This window comes from Pseudophryne corroboree, chromosome 10 (assembly GCF_028390025.1).
Source record: "Pseudophryne corroboree isolate aPseCor3 chromosome 10, aPseCor3.hap2, whole genome shotgun sequence".
NCBI classification, from domain to species: domain Eukaryota; kingdom Metazoa; phylum Chordata; class Amphibia; order Anura; family Myobatrachidae; genus Pseudophryne; species Pseudophryne corroboree.
This window is the reverse complement of record NC_086453.1, coordinates 61,427,968-61,449,357: the sequence shown is the minus strand read 5'-3', so window position 1 is coordinate 61,449,357 and position 21,390 is coordinate 61,427,968. Positions and strand designations below refer to the sequence as shown.

At 44.6% G+C, this 21,390-nt stretch overlaps 1 protein-coding gene across 2 annotated transcripts in view; it reads right to left on the bottom strand.

The window, feature by feature from the left end:
• The window catches only part of LOC134966004 (circularly permutated Ras protein 1-like), a 231,235-nt gene that overhangs the window by 98,390 nt on the left and 111,455 nt on the right, over positions 1 to 21,390 (bottom strand). For both annotated transcript variants that reach the window (XM_063942453.1, XM_063942454.1), the window contains 7 exons: positions 16,856 to 16,933; positions 15,650 to 15,766; positions 13,088 to 13,240; positions 10,631 to 10,708; positions 5,957 to 6,034; positions 3,381 to 3,458; positions 2,253 to 2,363 (listed from right to left, as the gene is read on the bottom strand). In XM_063942453.1, coding sequence (XP_063798523.1) covers positions 2,253 to 2,363; positions 3,381 to 3,458; positions 5,957 to 6,034; positions 10,631 to 10,708; positions 13,088 to 13,240; positions 15,650 to 15,766; positions 16,856 to 16,933 — 693 coding nt within the window. The remainder of the gene's footprint in view (positions 1 to 2,252; positions 2,364 to 3,380; positions 3,459 to 5,956; positions 6,035 to 10,630; positions 10,709 to 13,087; positions 13,241 to 15,649; positions 15,767 to 16,855; positions 16,934 to 21,390) is intronic.

Genomic DNA, 21,390 nt, shown 5'->3' with positions numbered 1-21,390 from the left:
AGAGATTAATTGCTTCTTTTTTGGTGGGGGTCCAAACCAACCCGTCATTTCAGTCACAGTCGTGTGGCAGACCCTGTCACTGAAATGATGGGTTGGTTAAAGTGTGCATGTCCTGTTTATACAACATAAGGGTGGGTGGGAGGGCCCAAGGACAATTCCATCTTGCTCCTCTTTTTTCTTTCATTTTTCTTTGCGTCATGTGCTGTTTGGGGAGTGTTTTTTGGAAGGTCCATCCTGCGTGACACTGCAGTGCCACTCCTAGATGGGCCAGGTGTTTGTGTCGGCCACTAGGGTCGCTTATCTTAGTCACACAGCTACCTCATTGCGCCTCTTTTTTTTCTTCTTTGCATCATGTGCTGTTTGGGGAGTATTTTTTGGAAGGGCCATCCTGCCTGACACTGCAGTGCCACTCCTAGATGGGCCAGGTGTTTGTGTCGGCCACTAGGGTCGCTTAGCTTACTCACACAGCTACCTCATTGCGCCTCTTTTTTTCTTTGCGTCATGTGCTGTTTGGGGGGTGTTTTTTGGAAGGGCCATCCTGCGTGACACTGCAGTGCCACTCCTAGATGGGCCAGGTGTTTGTGTCGGCCACTTGGGTCGCTGAGCTTAGTCATCCAGCGACCTCGGTGCAAATTTTAGGACTAAAAATAATATTGTGAGGTGTGAGGTGTTCAGAATAGACTGAAAATGAGTGGAAATTATGGTTATTGAGGTTAATAATACTTTGGGATCAAAATGACCCCCAAATTCTATGATTTAAGCTGTTTTTTAGGGTTTTTTGAAAAAAACACCCGAATCCAAAACACACCCGAATCCGACAAAAAAAATTCGGTGAGGTTTTGCCAAAACGCGTTCGAACCCAAAACACGGCCACGGAACCGAACCCAAAACCAAAACACAAAACCCGAAAAATTTCCGGTGCACATCTCTAAAGACACCCATGTTAGTATTACTAACATGGGTGTCTCTTCGGCCACTGTTGTGTACTGGAGGGAAGACAGGCGGGGGTTCCTGCTGCTGCCTGTTGTGTGCTGTGGGGTGGGTGGGGGGTGTGGCTTTGGGGGCATCTTGCAGTGCTTGTGAGGTGGCGCCACTGCATGGTTTTAACTTGCAAATGATTGCCACTTCAAAAAAAAAGTCAGAGTTTGGACGGCAACCCGCTCCTCTAGCCAACTCGGACGTAATTACATCCGTCCCCTTATCGCGATCTCCATGTTTAAAAAAAAGATATAAAGTCTTTTCTCCAGTTTATATTAATATCGACAGGAGAAAACCCCCATTAGATTCTATGGGGGAAGTAGCGTGTTTAGGAAACTGTGATAAGTGATTTTTCCATACTTTTCACTACACGTAAATATGGAGAAAACATAAATATCAACTTTTCCAGCTGTTATGCTGGAAAAATTAGAGAATTGTGTTTAATAAATATAGCAGAGGCTTACATGAGCTACAGTATATTAGTAGAGTAGAGATACTACTATTACTACTGTAGGCTCAGCATACAGGAGTAGTTACAGAATGTTATGTTTGCTTATGCGTTTTATGAGTGTATATGATGTTTGCATACATCCGTGCAACAGGTCATCAACATAGCAATCAATAATTTTCTAACATACTCCAAGTAATAGTCTTCTTGACTTGTAGGTCTCTCTGGTTACTACTTGTAGCATATCATACATTTATTATAGTTACTTTTCACTTAATGTTTTAACTTTGTTTTATTAATCCTTAAAAACTGCATTACAGGCTGTTTGAAAAGGGCTAAAAACGTAGTTTTGCATTATAAATTATTACTACTTCTGGCAGACCCACCGGAATCTGATGCCTGCAAGTCACAGGCTATGCCTGTACATTTCCCCCAAAAACTTGAATTAATAGTCACCACTGGGACTGTTCAACATGCAGCCCTCCAGCTGTTGTGGTACTACACATCCCAGCATATCCTATTTGCTACAGGGAATGCTAAAACTTGACAGTTTAGCAGCCCCCATAAGAATTATGCAATAAAAAATGGAGGACGGCAGCAGATATCTTAGATATCTTCTGCAGTCTTCCATACATACATTCAGGGCATGACTAATATTTGGGGGTATCCACGAAAACTTGTTTGGGGAATATCCTACAGAATCTGATTGCTAAATATGCCCTTAGATGAATAACAGATTTTAGCAGAATGCGAAGAGATAATTGCTGTGTATGCAATAAAACTAGAATTGCATTGCTCTCATGAACACTAGATGGAAGTACTGTACCCGGTGCCTGGCATTCAATAGGATTCACTTTACAATGTGGAGCAGACTGCTCTAAGCCGGAGAGTTCTGGAGGTGGGAAATCCACGTATAAGTGATCATCTGGAAGTATTTCTGAAAAGGGATGACATAGTCTGAGCACTCAACATGAAATTATTGGTTCAGATACTTAATAATTTCCTTGCCTTATTTTTTTTTTTTAAGTAGACATCAAATAGATGTCATACTACATACTAACCTCTGTCATTTGGATTTGTATGAAATCCAATAAATTTTCTACATTTTTTATGGCAAATCGTAAATACAAGTCCAATTAATATCTCTGCAAAGGGATCTATGGGAGTGAATCACTTGGATTCTATACAAAGAAACCTTGATAGGAGCAACATTGCATAAGCAATTGTGACCAGGGGTACGCTGTGTACGATTACCATTATATCCTAAAGATACCTTGATGTATTTGCCACTCATTTCCATCTTGTGAGTTTTGGGGCACGCTTTAAGACTGTAAGCAACTTTTCCACATGTCTACACCACCCATTTCTACTCTGCCCTGGGGCCAATAGACACTCCACTGGGCGTTTGTGAGCGTGAGAAGCCACTGGTTAAAGATACCTTGATGTGCACATGACTACTTTAATCTGTGTAAGTGGTGTACGTCTTATACCTCTTCTGAAGCACCCATATTGCTTTCTTGGCATTCTGTAACCATACAGAACATACTGCACATTGGTTCTTGTTTATTTGATTGTCCATGTTGGAGTTACTACACCGGACACTTATTATTGACGGAGGATCCGAATCAGGAGACACTCCATACAAATTCTAAGGGACGTATTGGTACTACCATCATTTTAGCGCTAACTTCAACTTGCTGTACCAGCGTATATCAGTACTGGAAGCAACATGAGATGGAATACCATGAATGGCATATGGAATACCAGTAGTAAGCATAACACCATATGGTAAGTAAAATTCTAAATGGCAAATCATTGGTGAGCAGAACACTAGATGAATAAGTAGAGCGTGTTATCAGAGTCAAGTAGAACACTGGATGGAGACGCAAAGAATAAAGTTTAGACCATTAGAACGGCTGCTAGCTGGACATGACTAAAATGTTCTTGTACTTACTCAAAGGTTTTACATTTGGTGCAGAAACATCTTCAGAGAGGACGTAGTCATATGTAACTGAGGTAGACATAGCAGAACCTGTATTCAAGTAGAAAGTTACTTTTAATTAAGAAGTACTTTTCCCAAAGTGTAACATCATGTATATGCTACAGAGAAAAATTAATTAAAAGAATAACAGTATAGATTTTTTAATTTAACAAGAATACATTTGAAAACATATGATGAATAGAACTCTAGTTTGGATAACAATGGCAACTAGAAAAATAAATGTTATATCAGAGGTTAGTATATAACATTAGATGGCATAGTCATACTGCCTATAAGTGTGCCAGGCTTCGCAACATCTGTATTCCTATACAACATTAGTTAGAATGTTATTTCAATTAAGGTATACAGTACTTTATCAAATTTATAAACAATGTATATGCTAATGAGAACAAAATTAATGAAAGGAGATAGATTCTGTGATTCAAAAATTGCCGCGTTGAGTATAATATTGGTAGAAAATCAGAGGTGAGTATAACACTGGTGTAATATCAGTGGTCAGTGGAACATAGAAGGAGTATCAGTGATGAGGGGAACACTAGATGGAATATCAATGGTGAGTGGAACATAGATGGAGTATCAGTGATGAAGGGAACACTAAATGGAAAATCAGTGGTGAGTAGAACTGTAGATGGAGTATCAGCGGTGGGTGGAACACTAGATGCAATATCAGTGGTGAGGGGAACACTAGATGGAGTATCAGTGGTAAGGGGAATACTAGATGAACTATCAGTGGTGAGTGGAACACTAGGCTGAATATCAGGGGTGAGTGGAACACTTTCCTGGATATCAGGGGGTAACACTAGATGGAATATCGTTTGTGAGTGGAACACTAGAGGGAAGATCAGTGGTGAAGGGAACACTAGATGGAATATAAGTGGTGAGAGGAACCCTAGATGAAATATCAGTGGTGAGGGGGACACTAGATGGAGTATCAGTGGTGAGAGGGACACTAGATGGAATATCAGTGGCGAGTTGAACACTAGATGAAATATCAGTGGTGAGTGGAACACTAAGCTGAATATCAGGGGGAACACTAGATGGAATATCATTGGTGAGTTGAATACTAGATGGCTCATCAGTGGTGAAGGGAACACTAGATGGGATATAAGTGGTGAGAGGAACCCTAGATGGAATATTAGTGGTGAGGGGAACACTAGATGGAATGTCAGTGATAAGGGGTATGCTAGATGGAATATCAGTGGTGAGGGGCATGCTAGATGAAATATCAGTGGTAAGCGGAACACTAGATGGAGTATCAGTGGTGAGAGGAACAATAGATGAAATATCAGTGGTAAGTACAACACTAGATGAAATATCAGTTGTGAGGGGTACGTTAGATTAAATATCAGTGAAGAGGGGAACACTACATGGAATGTCAGTGGTAAAAGGAACACCAGATGGAATGTCAGTGATGAGGAGAACACTAGATGGAATATCAGTGGGGAACAGTAGATGGAATATCAGTAGTGAGGGGAACACTAGATGGAATGTCAGTTATGAGGGGAACACTAGATGGAATATCAGTTGTGAGAGGAACACACAATGGTATATCAGTGGGGACCACTAGATGGAATATCAATGGGGAATAATAGATGGGATATCAGTAGTAAGGGGAACACTAGAACGAGTATCAATGATGAGGGGAACACAAGCTGGAATGTCAGTAGTGAGGGGAACACCAGATGGAATATCAGTGGTGAGGGCAACCCTAGATGGAGTATCAGTGATGTGGGGGACACTAGATGGAATACCAGTGGTGAGGGGACCACTAGATGGAATGTCAGTGGTGAGAGGAACACTAGATGGAATGTCAGTGATGAAGGGAACACAAGATGGAATATCAGTAGTGAGGGAAACACTAGATGGCGTATCGGTGAGGAGGGGAACACTGGATGGAATATCACAGGTGAAGGGAACCCTAGATGGAATATTGATGGTGAAGGGAACATTGGACATAATATCTGTGGCGAATGGATCACAAGACGAAATTTCAGTAGTAAAGGGAACACGAGATAGGATATCAGTGTTGAGTGGAACACTAGACGGAATGTCAGTAGTGAGGGGAACACTAGATGGAAAATTAGAGGTGAGGGCAACACTAGATGGAGCTTCAGTGCTGAGGAGAACACAAGATGGAGTAACAGTGATGAGGGGAACACTAGATGAACACTACCTTAAACACCAAGAAGTGGAAGTATAAAATAGTGCGCTAAAGCTGCTAGTAGTGTGAATAAAAAATAAATTAAAAAAAAAAAAGAGAAGAGGGTATTAGAACACTAGCGTATATTAGTACTGGGAGCAACATGAGATCGAATACCATTAATGGCATATGGAATACCAGTAGTAAGCATAACACCATATGGCAAGTAAAATTCTAAATGGCAATTCATTGGTGAGCAAAACACTAGATGAATAAGTAGAGCGTGTTATCAGAGTCAAGTAGAACAATGGATGGAGAAGCAAAGAATAAAGTTTAGACCATTAGAACGGCTGCTAGCTGGACATGACTAAAATGTTCTTGTACTTACTCAAAGGTTTTACATTTGGTGCAGAAACATCTTCAGAGCGGACGTAGTCATATGTAACTGAGGTAGACATAGCAGAACCTGTATTCAAGTAGAAAGTTATTTTTAATTAAGAAGTACTTTTCCCAAAATGTAACATCATGTATATGCTACAGAGAAAAATTAATTAAAAGAATAACAATATAGATTTTCTAATTTAACAAGAATACATTTGAAAACATATGATGAATAGAACTCTAGTTTGGATAACAATGGCCACTAGAAAAATAAATGTTATATCAGAGGTTAGTATATAACATTAGATGGCATAGTCATACTGCCTATAAGTGTGCCAGGCTTCGCAACATCTGTATTCCTATACAACATTAGTTAGAATGTTATTTCAATTAAGGTATACAGTACTTTATCAAATTTATACACAATGTATATGCTAATGAGAACAAAATTAATGAAAGGAGATAGATTTTGTGATTCAAAAATTGTCGCGTTGAGTATAATATTGATAGAAAATCAGAGGTGAGAATAACACTGGTGTACACTGGTGTAATATCAGTGGTCAGTGGAACACAGAAGAAGTATCAGTGATGAGGGGAACACTAGATGGAATATCAGTGGTGAGTAGAACTGTAGATGGTGTATCAGTGGTGAGTGGAACACTAGATGGATTATCAGGGGTGAGTGGAACACTTGCCTGAATATCAGGGGGTAAACACTAGATGGAATATCGTTGGTGAGTGGAACACTAGAGGGAACATCAGTGGTGAAGGGAACACTAGATGGAGTATGAGTGGTGAGAGGGACACTAGATGGAATATCAGTGGCGAGTTGAACACTAGACGAAATATCAGTGGTGAGTGGAACACTAGATGGAGTATCAGTGGTGAGAGTAACAATAGATGAAATATCAGTGGTGAGTACAACACTAGATGAAATATCAGTTGTGAGGGGTACGTTAGATTAAATATCAGTGAAGAGGGGAACACTACATGGAATGTCAATGGTAAAAGGAACACCAGATAGAATGTCAGTGATGAGGAGAACCATAGATGGAATATCAGTGGGGAACAGTAGATGGAATATCAGTAGTGAGAGGAACACTAGATGGAATGTCAGTGATGAGGGGAACACTAGATGGAATATCAGTTGTGAGGGGAACACACAATGGTATATCAATGGGGACCACTAGATGGAATATCAATGGGGAAATAATAGATGGAATATCAGTGGTGAGGGGAACACTAGAATGAGTATCAGTGATGAGGGGAACACTAACTGGAATGTCAATGGTGAGGGGAACACCAAATGGAATATCAGTGGTGAGGTCAACACTAGATGGAGTATCAGTGATGGGGAACACTAGGCGGAATATCAAGGGCGAGGGGAACCGTACATGGAGTACAAGATTATTTTCTTACTTTAATAATCTTCAGCTGCACCAAAATCCAGCAGTCTTCTGCCACCTGATACTTATTCCAGTGTCATCTGCTGATGTAGCTATGTTTATTTACCCTGTACTTGTCCTATATTGTCGTCAACTGTAAGTTGCTGTTTTCCTGTTTGATTATTTGTTTATGTACTATGTAATTGGGCGCTGCGGAACCCTTGTGGCCCCATATAAATAAAGGATAATAATAATAATAATAATAATAATAATATCAGTGATGAGGGGGACACTAGCTGGAATATCAGTGGTGAGAGGAACACTACGTGGAATGTCAGTGATGAAGGGAACACAAGGAATATCAGTAGTGAGAGAAAAACTAGATGGCGCATCGGTGGGGAGGGGAACACTGGATGGAATATCACAGGTGAAGGGAACCCTAGATGGAATATCGATGGTGAAGGGAACGTTAGACATAATATCTGTGATGAATGGATCACAAGATGAAATTTCAGTAGTAAAGGGAACACGAGATAGGATATCAGTGTTGAGTGGAATACTAGACGGAATGTCAGTGGGTAGTGGAACACTACATGGAGTATTAGAGGTGAGTGGATCACCAGATGGAATATCAGTGATGAGTGGAACACTAGATGGGATATCAGAGGTGAGTGGAACACTAGATGAATTATCAGTGGTGAGTGGAACACTATATGGAATATCAGTGGTGGGGGAAACCCTACATGGAATATCAGTGGTGAGAGAAACATTCAACATAATATCTGTGGTAAATGGATCACAAGACAAAATCTAAGTAGTGAGGGGAACACTAGATGGAATATCAGTAGTGAGGGGAACACTAGATGGAAAATCAGAGGTGAGGGCAAGACTAGATAGAGTTTCAGTGATGAGGAGAACACAAGATGGAGTATCAGTGATGAGGGGAACACTTGATGAACACTACCTTAAACACCAAGAAGTGGAAGTATAAAATAGTGCGCTAAAGCTGCTAGTAGTGTAAATAAAATAAAAAAAAGAGAAGAGGGTATTAGAACACTAGCGTATATCAGTACTGGGAGCAACATGAGATGCAATACCATGAATGGCATATGGAATACCAGTAGTAAGCATAACACCATATGGCAAGTAAAATTCTAAATGGCAAATCATTGGTGAGCAGAACACTAGACGCAGGCCCGGCGCTAGCCACTCAGCAAGGGTATGCAAAGCAGGGAGGCGACAGCCAGGAGAGGTGCTCTCCCTGCTCTGCTACCCTGCTTTTCTCTGTCCAGTGTTGCTGCGGTCGCCACTGCGCCTGTCCCGCTGTGTGACAGGCAGCAGCGCCGTCAGTATTAACTGCGGCTCTACTCTTCAGGTACAGGCGGCTCTAAGGTGAGAGGAGGGGGCGCGCAGGCACGCAGCTCAGCCGGAGGGGACCCAGAGATGCTGGCAGATTGGGCAAAAAAGTCAGCGGGCCCTATTGCCGTATGTAGCCCCGCCCCCAGTCACTCTCCATGTTATCTTACTGCAACCTGTAGTGTGGAGGAGCTCTGAGCTTCATTCTCACAAGACAAAGCTCCGCAGGTCACACTCGGGTGACTGACTGCATCTCTGGCTCTGTCTCTCCTGATCAGCGCAGTAGTAAGCAACATATTCCGCCTTACCACTAGTTACCAAATACTAATTTTCAGTATAGAGGAGGGGGTGGAGGAGGTTAGTGCTGGGCTGAGACTTCAGAATGACAGGTGCATGTAGCCCCTGCTACATACACCTTCCAAGTCTGCACCCTGATACTGCTCTCACTAAGCACTGCAACTGCATCTCTTCCCCGTGCCACCCTTGTACCTGTTACTGCACCCCATGCAAAGGGGACCCAGCACCCTGTAACTTCCACTTTTGCACCTCCCCTGCAACTATGACTCCCCTATGCCCTATAACTGCCCCTCACCTCATGCAAGTGACACCCCTTAACCCTATAACGTCCTCCCTTGTTCCCAGGTACACCTCCCTGCATTTGCACCTTGCAACTGTCCCCACTGCACATTGTATATTCTGCACCACTGCCCTCATACAAATGACACCCCTGCAACATGTAACGGCACTCTGTAATTTCCATCCCTGCACCCTGTAACGGCCACCCCTGCACCGTTATCTCCTACCCCTGCATCCTGTAACGCCCACTGCTGCACCTTATATGTGACACCCATGCAAGTGAGACTCCTGCACCCCATACAACTACACCCCCACATGCTGTAAAGGCACCCACCTGCAACTGCACCCCCACATCCTGTAACTAACCCCTCCCCTACATCCTGTAACTTCCCCCTACTCACTGTAACATGCCCACCTGCACCCTGTAACCATGTCCTTTTCTGGTATCTAGTACCACTAAACTCCCCCTTTTCCCTATAATTTTCTTCTAAATCTGCCCTTGCTGTGTCTGTGTGGCATAATGTGTACGTAACATTACTGTAGGCTTTATGTGTAAGCGGCATTACTGTGGGCATTATGTGTATATGGGGCCCTACCACAGTGGGCATTATATGTATAAGCTGCACTACTACTGTGAGCATTATATATAAGGAGCACTACTGTGGGCATTATGTGTATAAGCGGTGCTACTAGTGTGGGCATCATAAGTATAAGTGACGCTACTACTGTAAACATGTATAAGGAACGCTACTGTGGGCAATATGTCTAAGCAGCACTACTACTTTGAACATTACGTGTAAGGGGCAAAACTACTGGGGGCATTTTGTGTAAGGAGCACAACTACTGTGGGCATTGTGTATAAAGGATACTACTGTAGAGCGTAATGTGTATAAGGGGTACTACTGTGTAGCGTAATGTGTATAAGGGGCACTACAGTGTAGCGGAATGTGTATAAGGGGCACTATTGTGTAGTGTAAAGTGTATAAGGGGTACTACTGTGTAGCGTAACATGATTAATGCACACAACTATGCAGTGTAATTTGAATCAGGGGCACTATGTGCGCTTTAATGTGAATAAGATACTGTGGCATCATTTGAATTTGGAGTACTATTGTGTGGCCATGCCCCTTCATTGTGAGACCACACCTCTTCTTTGCGGGGTCCCTTTGTAAAGTATGGGAGGGAGGGCGCAAATTTATAGTTGCAGGAGGGGCGCCGAACACCCTAGCACTGGCCCTGACTAGATGAATAAGTAGAGCGTGTTATCAGAGTCAAGTAGACCACTGGAGGGAGAAGCAAAGAATAAAGTTTAGACCATTAAAACGGCTGCTAGCTAGACACGACTAGAATGTTCTTGTACTTACTCAAAGGTTTTACATTTGGTGCAGAAACATCTTCAGAGCGGACGTAGTCATATGTAACTGAGGTAGACATAGCAGAACCTGTATTCAAGTAGAAAGTTACTTTTAATTAAGAAGTACTTTTCTAAAATGTAACATCATGTATATGCTCCAGAGAAAATGAATTGAAAGAATAAAAGTATAGATGTTATAATTTAACAAGAGTACATCTGAAAATATATGATGAATAGAACTCTAGTTTGGATAACAATGGCGACTAGAAAAATAAATGTTATATCAGAGGTTAGTATATAACATTAGATGGCATAGTCATACTGCTTATAAGTGTGTCAGGTTTAGCAACATATGTATTCCTGTACAACATTATTAAGAATGCTATTTAAATTAAAGTATAGAGTACTTTATCAAATTTATACACAATGTATATGCTAATGAGAGCAAAACTTATGAAAGGACATAGCTTTTGTGATTTAAAAATTGTCGCGTTGAGTATAATATTAGTAGAAAAACAGAGGTGAGTTTAACACTGGTGGTCACTGGTGTAATATCAGTGGTGAGTGGAACACAGATGGAGTATCAGTGGTGAGAGGAACCCTAGATGAAATATCAGGGGCGAATGGAACACTACATGGAATATCAGTGGTGAGGGGAACACTAGATGGAGTATCAGTGGTGAGAGGACCACTAGATGGAATATCAGTGGTGAGGGGTACACTAGATGGAATATCAATTAACAGGGGAACACTAGATGGAATGTCAGTTGCAAGAAGAACACTAGATGGAGTGTCAGTGATGAGGGGAACACTAGATGGAGTATCAGTGGTGAGAGGACCACTAGATGGAATATCAGTGGTGAGGGGAATACTATATGGAGTATCAGTGGTGAGGGGAACACTAGATGGAGTATCAGTGGTGAGAGGACCACTAGATGGAATATCAGTGGTGAGGGGAATACTATAAGGAGTATCAGTGGTGAGGGGAACACTAGATGCAATACCAGTGGTGAGGGGAATACTATATGGAGTATCAGTGGTGAGGGGAACACTAGATGCAATATCAGTGGTGAGGGGTACACTAGATGGAATATCAGTGAACAGGGGAACACCAGATGGAATGTCAGTTGCAAGAGGAACACTAGATGGAATGTCAGTGATAAGGCGAACACTAGATGGAATCTCAGTGATGAGGTGAACACTAGATGGAATGTCAGTGATCAAAAGTAAGCAGTAGACTGTAGGACTATCAGCAGAAAGCCTGAGACTGTAGGACTATCAGCGGGAAGCCTGAGACTGTAGGAATACTAGCAGGAAGCGGGAGACTGTAGGAATATCAACATTAAGCAGTAGACTGTAGAACTATCAGCGGGAAGCCTGAGACTGTAGATCTATCAGCGGGAAGCCTGAGACTGTAGGAATACCAGCGGGCAGCAGTAGACTGTAGGAATATCAGCAGGAAGCAGGAGACTGTAGGAATATAAACAGTAAGTAGTAGACTGTAGGACTATCAGCGGGAAGCCTGAGACTGTAGGACTATCAGCGGGAAGCCTGAGACTGTAGGAATACTAGCAGGAAGCGGGAGACTGTAGGAATATCAACATTAAGCAGTAGATTATAGAACTATCAGCGGGAAGCCTGAGACTGTAGTACTATCAGCGGGAAGCCTGAGACTGTAGGAATACCAGCGGGCAGCAGTAGACTGTAGGAATATCAGCAGGAAGCAGGAGACTGTAGGAATGTCTACAGTAAGCAGTATACTGTATGACTATCAGCGGGAAGCCTGAGACTGTAGGACTATCAGCGGGAAGCCTGAGACTGTAGGAATACTAGCAGGAAGCGGGAGACTGTAGGAATATCAACATTAAGTAGTAGACTGTAGAACTATCAGCGGGAAGCCTGAGACTGTAGGTCTATCAGCGGGAAGCCTGAGACTGTAGGAATACCAGCGGGCAGCAGTAGACTGTAGGAATATCAGCAGGAAGCAGGAGACTGTAGGAATATAAACAGTAAGCAGTAGACTGTAGGACTATCAGCGGGAAGCCTGAGACTGTAGGACTATCAGCGGGAAGCCTGAGACTGTAGGAATACTAGCAGGAAGCAGGAGACTGAAGGAATACCAGTGGGAAGCAGGCGAATGTAGGGTTATCAGCGGTAAGTAGGAGACTGTGGGAATACTAGTGGGAAGCAGGAGACTTTAGGTATACCAGCAGGAGACTGTAGGAATACCAGCGGGAAGCCGGCGGCTGTAGGAATACCAGCGGGAAGCAGGAGATTGTAGGAATACCAGTAGGAAGCGGGAGACTGTAGGAATACCAGCGGGAAGCAGAAAACTGTAGGATTACCAGCTAGAAGCAGGAGACTGTAGGAATACCACCTGGAAGCAGGAGACTGTAGGAATACCAGCGAGAAGCAGGAGACTGTAGGGATATCAGCGGTACCAGAACCTAGGATGGAATCACAATACCAGACTGTCGAAGCACTGAAGGTTTCTTCTTGCGGTCTGGAACGGGAGGTGGCATCTTCTGCTGCTCTAAGCTACTGCCACATGCTTGGAGCAAATCCGGAGGTGCATTGGGTTCTGGAAATATTTTGCTATGTCTCAGTTCCTGAGGTAGTACTGAAAGGAGAACACAGGTGGTAAACTAGTTATACAACAGTAGCAGCTTATGTCGCACTGGAGGATGAATAAATAGCCCTAATAGTAGAAGGTGATTCTGTATCTGATATAAGAGTAATATGGACTTTCATGTAGGGGTATCATCTAACAGTTGTTTTCTCCAGTGTCTCATAATTAGCTAACAGATGAAGGGCAGAAGAATGACAAATATACATGCACCCAGTGGCCACTCCCCCCAGCACCCGGGCCTTCCCAAAGTCTTAGCGCCCTTGCTTCCATTCCAGTTTGCACTGACTGAAAGTACAGATAGACATTGTAATGCGGCCTGATTCTGCGTTAAACGCAGCTCACTGTATGGGGGAGATTCAAATGTTGGAAAAGTCGGTTGGGTGTCTGGTTTTCCTGTCTATTAGATAGGAAAAACCAGACTCCCAACTGACTTTTCAAACATTTGAATCTCCCCCTATGGCTGCAAATAGTGAGTCTTAGCAAACAGCGCAGCTGCAAATTTACTCATTTTTGCTTATTACAAGCTGTCATGGACCTGCCGGTCGCTTCTCCAGATACATCAAACTGAGAATCGGCGCCTGTGACGCAAGGGTCACTTTGGACACAGGGGGTTTACAATACACATTCGCCGCCACTAGCAAAAGGAATTTAGCGTGTAAATGCAAGGTAGCCTTCGCTTCTACCTGTCACACACAGTTATTCATACGTAAAAAATAGGTAGACGTAGGCCACTCAGGCTTAGGCCAGAAAATACAGACAATCATAACTAGGATTAGGATTTTTCAATCCAAGTAAAAATTTCAAAGTTTATTGTTACAGAAAAAAGAAATTACAAGAATTTTAGAGAAAAGTCACTGCAAGTAATTTACAATTTCTAATAAAATAAAAATAGGAATAAACACAGCTTCACCTGAAGTTAGGCTGGCGGATTGAGGCCTATCCTTGATGCTCAGGTACACTTTATAAAACCAAGTCTTTGTGACCTGTTTGCCTTACGATAAAATGACACAGGACAGCCTGCAGTTTCTTACTCTTATGTCCACTACAACCCCCTTTCAGCCCCTCCCGTTGGAAGAATTTTTGAACCTGCTCCATGCTGGATACAAGGACATTGGAATACCAGACTGTTTTACGGTATAGGATTACACTCTGTTATCCCTCTACTGTTTGAAGCTCAGCAATCAGGCTTATATCAACACACTTGGAATTGGCTTTACAACAGAGGATACACAGAAAAGCCTTATGTCTTGGCCCATTTTAATTTACAGCCCGTAGAAAAGGATGATGAAAACTAAGGTTACCACCTCATCCCTTTAATTCTGGACACATATTAATTACACAGGTTCTGTGTCTGGCTGACTTCAAGACTCCACTTCACCTGGTTTTAATCAGCCACAGAACCTGTGTAATTAATATGTGTCCAGAATTAAAGGGATGAGGTGGTAACCCTATTGTAAACTAATCTCTCAGCAATATACATCTAGTTTCCTCATTTTGAAGTTTTACAACAGAGAGCGTCCTGGCATGTGTAACTGATATGCCAGATACATGGCTATCACTCAGTTTGACTTAACACATGGGGCAGGTGTATTAAGCCCGGAGAAGGCATAAAGAAGTGATAAAGCTGTGATAAGTACAAGGTGATAATGCACCAGGTCCTACCCTGAAGCGCCCTATTTCACGAAAAGACAGATCCGACCAAGTTCTGTTTGACTCAGAATACGACAGACATACGCAAAGATCTATTTGCAAATAGCAGTGTGGTGATGTAATTGTTCTTATCAAAGTTATAACTCTGCTGGTACACTTTGTCTAATTAAACTTGACGTTCTTTATTCAGATATCAACTAGGAATCATCCCTGGGTCCAGGAGGAGCCCACACAGCATTTTTTCAATACTTACCCTTACGGTTTCTCACATCAGCAGCACTGAACAAGTTACCGGGAAAATGACACAGCAGCCATTTTCCTGGAGACCCGCGCATGAGCACTAGACTCTCCTAGTGACCCTAGTGCTCAGCGTCTACTGCTCAAGAGAGGAAGGGGCCCAGACAAAGACTACACTTGAGCCTCCTCTTCTCTTAATAGACCTCTGAGAGCCTGGATGTAGCGTCATTACCCATGTTAACTGTATTTGGGGTGGGAAACAGCCCGATATTTTCAATCTGGTCAAGGAGTCACTCTTGGGTAACTCTGGGGGCACTTTCTATGGCTGGCACGGGTAACTAGCCAGCTGGTAATCAGATGTTCTGATAATGGTAAAATGACTCACTACTGCACACAAAACAGCTAATTATTTAAAGAGAATGATTAGATTGTACACAATTCCAAAACTGAAGCTCATCATGAGGTCGAAAGTATAAAACACACACACACTCTCACATACGAAAAGCTCCATACCAGTTCCAGGTCTGCAACATAGTGAGGGCTTCTTCTTGCGGTCTGGAATGGGAGGTGGTATATTCTGGTCCAAGCTAGGGGAGGCTTCTGGACGCTGTACATAGTATGCGTTAGAACCTGTAGACAATATGTCACCTAATGATTTCTGAGACACCTCTGAAAGACATATTAGACTAATGACTAGAATAATATGAGGGTGGTTCATTAAGTAAGGTAACAAGACTGCTCACGTGTGTAATGTTCTCTATTTCATACTTATTTCCCACCAGGCCTGAGCAGGTAGGCCGCTGCTTCCCCTCACGGCCATTAGAATGCGCCTCGTATCAGTCATACTGTCCCAACATCAGGTGTAAGATGGCATTGCTGGCAGAAACATGGTCAAACATGAGGTGTGTAGTGTGATCAGAACTATGTGTCTAAAGGGCACATCAGCCGCTGACAATCATCGCCAACTTGTTGAGGTTTATGGTGATAACGTCATGTCATGGAAAGAGGCCTGGGTTTGGTGCACTGCCTGTGGTGAATGTGTTTGGCCAGGCAGATCACTGCTCATCTTGAACATCTGTTCTGCTGTTATCAAAGGCAGTGCACCAAACCCAAACCTGTTTTCTTTACATGTTTTTTTTATCACCGTACACCTCAACCAGTTGGAGATGAATTTCAGCTGCTGATGCGCCCTTTAGATGCGGATATCTGATCACACTACGCACCTCGATGTGTGACCATGTTTTTCCAGCCCCCCTCATCTTACACCTGATATTGGGACAGTATGACGGATATGAGGCACAGTGTAATGGCTGTTTGGGGAAGCAGCGGCCTACCTGCTCTGGCCTGGCGGGATATTAGACTGTAATAGAGGACATCACACATGTGAGAGGTCTTGCTACCTTACCCTCGTATATATGTAAATACAACACACATCATGGATGGCACAGCCCCCCCACCAACAGTTCCAGAAAGTACATTTTGGCATGAGAGTGCACAACTCCCACCCCCCATAAAAACAAAAGCAGCAATGTCATGAGATAAGGAGTCTATTTACTAAGCCTTTGATAAAGTGGATGTAGGCAAAGTACCAGCCAATCAGCTCTTAAATGCCAGGCTGTGTTTGAAAAATGACAGTTAGGAGCTTATTGAGTACTTTATCTCCATCCATTTTACCTCCATCCAAGGTTTAGTAAATAGACCCCACAGTCTCCAACTCACCGTTAAGTTGGGCTTCTGTCTTAGGTCCCTCTACACAGCTGGCATTGTCATAGAAAGCTAGGTCATTCTCAGCAGCACCTGGAGTCACATTGAGAAGGGAGAATATATTTATTCCCATAGAAAGCTAACCACACATGAAGTATGAAAATGCACCACTTAAACCGTCCTATCAGCAAATGGCTTGGTGCATCTGGTCATCACTAAGAGAAAGGATTGCACGAATAGTTTGCAGTCAGGTCATTTTTAAACAGAAAAAAAATATTGACAAGGGGTGTATATAGCCTGCTCTCCCCTGGGTTGATATTGAAATGCCGGCATTCGGGGATGCCGGCGGTCAGAATACTAACCGCAGCATCTCGATATTCAGAACCCCGACAGGGGAAGGTTACCTTCCCCCAATGGCCCCCAAACCCTCCCCCTGCAGCCTAAACCTAACCTCCCTTCCCCGTGGGTTACCTGTCAGATGGGTCGGTAGACGTTCGTTCGGAATCCAGGTGGCCGGGATTCCAGTGCCAGGCTTGTGATCCTATTCGGGAAACTAGCACTAACATTAACAGTTCCGTAGCCTAGAAAATCGCAATTGGATTTGCGTACAACCTGGAATTAGGCTCACAGTGTACATCTGCAATTGCTTGTTCAGTTTCAGTCGGTTTAGTGAAGCATTTTCCAAATATTCAGTCAGCGCAATGCCTAAAACCTAAAACGTATCGAACGGACCTCAGTATGGGTCACCTCTTTATTCATTTTAAGTTTTCCTTTTCCATCCGAAATCTGCTGCTTTAAGTACTGCATCCTTTATAACAGTGATTGCTCCTTTTTCATTGTGCCCCTTTATAGGCAACTTTTAGGATGTGATTCTGATTCAGGCGCATCTGCGCCCACTTTTCGATAGGACATAATCAGGACCTTATGGTGCTTCCTTTGTAAAATGCACCAAGATTTTGCAAACAGCACGCCATAAAATGTGTTACCCAAGTGCCGCTTACTGCCATCTCTGAGGCGGTATAAAATATCTACCCATTTTGAGATCCATTATATCTGGAAAGCCTCCACCAGTACCCAGTCTTCAAGCTCATCACAGACTTGTTGGTTAAAGTAGACCTCAATTGTGCATTTATGTATAAAAAGTATTCTATCTGCCCAGAATTACACCCAGAACGCTCCATCCCACCCACATCTGGCAAGTTGTGTGTCTATCATTCAAACTGAGCAAAATGAATATCAAACTGAACAGAGCATTCCCACTGGCAAGGTTACCGTACAGTTATAGAGGGGATGGTATCGGGATTCCGATCCTTGGGATGCCAGCAGTCAGAATACCGACAGCGCATCCCGACGTACAGGATCCCGACACTTGTTAGGTAAGTGTTCTAACCCTTATCCCCTACCCCTCCCTTCCCGCAGCCTGACCCTAATCTCCCACCTGCAACCTAACTCTCCCAGGGGTATGCGTTTAAAATACCGCCTGGCGGGATCCCAGCGATCGAAATACAGACGCCGTAATCCCGACAGGGGTACAATCCCGTCGCCAGAATACCGGCGAGGTAGGTGATTCTCCCTCTGTGGGGGTCCACGGGGCCTCGATGCGCTCGCCCCGCTATCGGCATCCTGGCGGCCGGGATGCCACTGTTGGTCACTGCCCCGCAGCCTGACCCCAGCCCTTATACCATAGTGCCTAAACCTAATCCTCCCTCCCCACAGCCTAACCCTAACTATCACCCCCCCCCCCCGCCAGCCTAACTCTAGCCCTCCCCCCCCCCCCCCTGCCAGCCTAACTCTAGCCCTCCCCGGTGGTGACTAACCCCCCCCCCCCCTTCCTAGTGCCTAAACCTAACCCTCCCTCCCCACAGCTTAACCCTAACTGCACCCCCCAGCCTAACTCTAGCCCTTCCCGGTGGTGACCAACCCTAACCCCCCCCCCCCCCCACCTCCCTGCAGCCTAACCCTCTAAACTTAGTGTCTAACCCCCCCTTCTTAGTGCCTACTCCTAACTCCCTCCCCACAGTCTAACCCTAACTTTTCCCTCCTCACCACCCCCGCAGCCTGATCCTAACGCGCCGTGGCATACTTACGATCAGGATGCCGGCAGTCGTCATTCCAGAGCCGGCATTGTGATCCATGTCAGTCTTCTGACCAGTGTCGGTATTCTGACTGCTGGCATCCCGACTGCCGGTATGCTGACTGGGTCCCCTTTAGTGGCCTATTTATTATTCAATCAATAATTAAACGACTGAATTCTCAGGTGACAGTGCCGATATAGCAGAGCTATTTGTCATATTTGTCTTCCGGGACACTTTCCCCATTGTGAAGATCTCACGTCCTAGATGCCCTGGAGAAGATCCTGCACATGCCCATGGTCCAGCAGATATAGGGGCTAATTCAGACCTGATCGCTGCTGTACGTTTTCGCACAGCGGGCGATCAGGTCTGAACTGCGCATGCGTATGTACCGCAATGCGCAGGCACAGCGGTCCGCAGCAACGGGAATCACCGGGCAGGGATGGGATGGTGCGAAAATTGTGAACGCACCGGCGATCGCAAGGAGATTGACAGGAAGAGGGCGTTTGTGGGTGGCAACTGACCGTTTTCAAGGAGTGGCCGGAAAAACGCAGGAGGGACGAGGCTCCGGCACCGATCATCGCACTGGAAGAGTAAGTCCTGGGCTGAGCAGAAACTGCACAAAAATAGTTTGTGCAGCTCTGCTACACATCCGAACGCACACTTACACAGCGAATTCCCCCTCCCCCTGTAGGCGGCGACTACCTGATCACAGGGATGCAAAAAATGCACCCTAGCGATCAGGTCTGAATTACCCCCATAGTGTTAGGCGCCGAGGGTCCGCTCGTCAGTGCGGCCCGGCGCCTAGCAACTAGGGACGCCGCATGCGGACAGCCGCCGGCTCCCTAGCAACGCTAGACGCCGGGCGCACGGAGCCGCACAGACCCTAGCAACGGGGACGCCACTGTCGGACCGCGTTCCCCGTTGCTGGGTCTAAGTTAATCACCTCACTGGTTCCTGGCCGTGCAGCATGCAGCTGCACGGCATGTTGTAATTAGCCCTGTCTGGCTCCTGATTGGAGGGCTCCCATTTAAAGGCACTCTCAGGACTTCTCACAGACGCCGGTAATAGCTTCCTGTTTGCTGTGTCAGTTGCAGAGAGTTTTCCAGTCCTGTTCTATCCGGTCGTTCCTGTCCTCAGTGGTCCAGTACTCGGAAGTTGTCATCTTTTCCTGGAGTCCAGACCGAGCACCTTTAACATCCTGTGGTGTTCGTGAGTCGCGGCGTAGCCGTGTGTTGCGGCTTGACCGCTTACTATTTATTATTTGGTTATATTGTGTTTCGGAGCCTTTTGCGGAGGATTCCGCTCCCACAAATCCACTCTGGTATCCAGCGGTGCTGGATAGGAGTAACGGATTAGTGGATTTTTGGTTGTCCTTTTCCCTGGCGGTTTGTCCGCACATACTTCTGGTTTAAGTTAGTTAGCTTGTAGCCCCTGGCCTGGTTGCTTAGTCAGAGGGCCCCTTGTTATCACCCTGTCTCGGATTTCCCTTTGTCTCCCATTAAGACCTGAGGGGGCATCGGAGTTGGGCAGACATAATCCGCCCTTCAAACGCGGCTGCCATGGGCTCAAGCAACCATAGTCTCGCAGGGGATTTCTGATTACACGGGCGAGACAACGGAGTTAGGGCGCCAGGGGTTACTAGGCTTTCCCGCTCCCGTAACCAGCATTTCCTTCCAGTACTCTGGCCTCTGTCATAAGATCTCCTCTGGTCAGAAGTACTGGAATCATAACACATAGTGCGATATGGAGATACCCTCTCTGGTAATATTTTAGCCCATAGGCTACAGCGGATAATGCTTTTCAGAACTTGGCAAAATGTGTCAGACCACAGTCCCAGTTGTGACTGATGAGGTCTAGGGTCTGCAGCATTACTTTGCCTAATGGTCCAGAGCAGTGATTTTCAACCTTCTTTTACTCGCGGCACACCGAATAATATTTTAAAATTGCCAAGGCACACCATCAGTTCCCCACAGAAAAAAACAAAACACACACATTGGCCCTCACAGTAAAAAATAAATAAAAAAAATCCACACATGCATTGGCCTACACAGAAAAAACAATCACATTGTTCCCCACATAAATCCTATTGCTCCCCACATGAATTATTCACATTGTTCTTATTCTCCCCACATAAATCCTATTGAAATACTATTGTTCCCCACAGGAGAAATAAAATAACAAATATTATCAGCTGTCCTCCTTCCTGTCCCTCAGTGGCGGGGGTTGTTCATAGTGGAGTTCTGCGAATACAGAGCAGCGGGCGGTCAGGCAGGTGTGGATGTGGGTAGGCAAGGAAAGCTGTGTATGCAGGCGGGAACTGGAAGATGTGTATGCAGGCAGGTGGGCTGGCTGGGTGGTGAGATGCGGCGGCTGTGACCTATGATATCACATTGTTTTCAAGGCATAGGTCATGGCCGGAGCACGACTGATCCTCTAAGAAGATCCCGGGCCAACAGTTCACTCTGATGGTGCAGG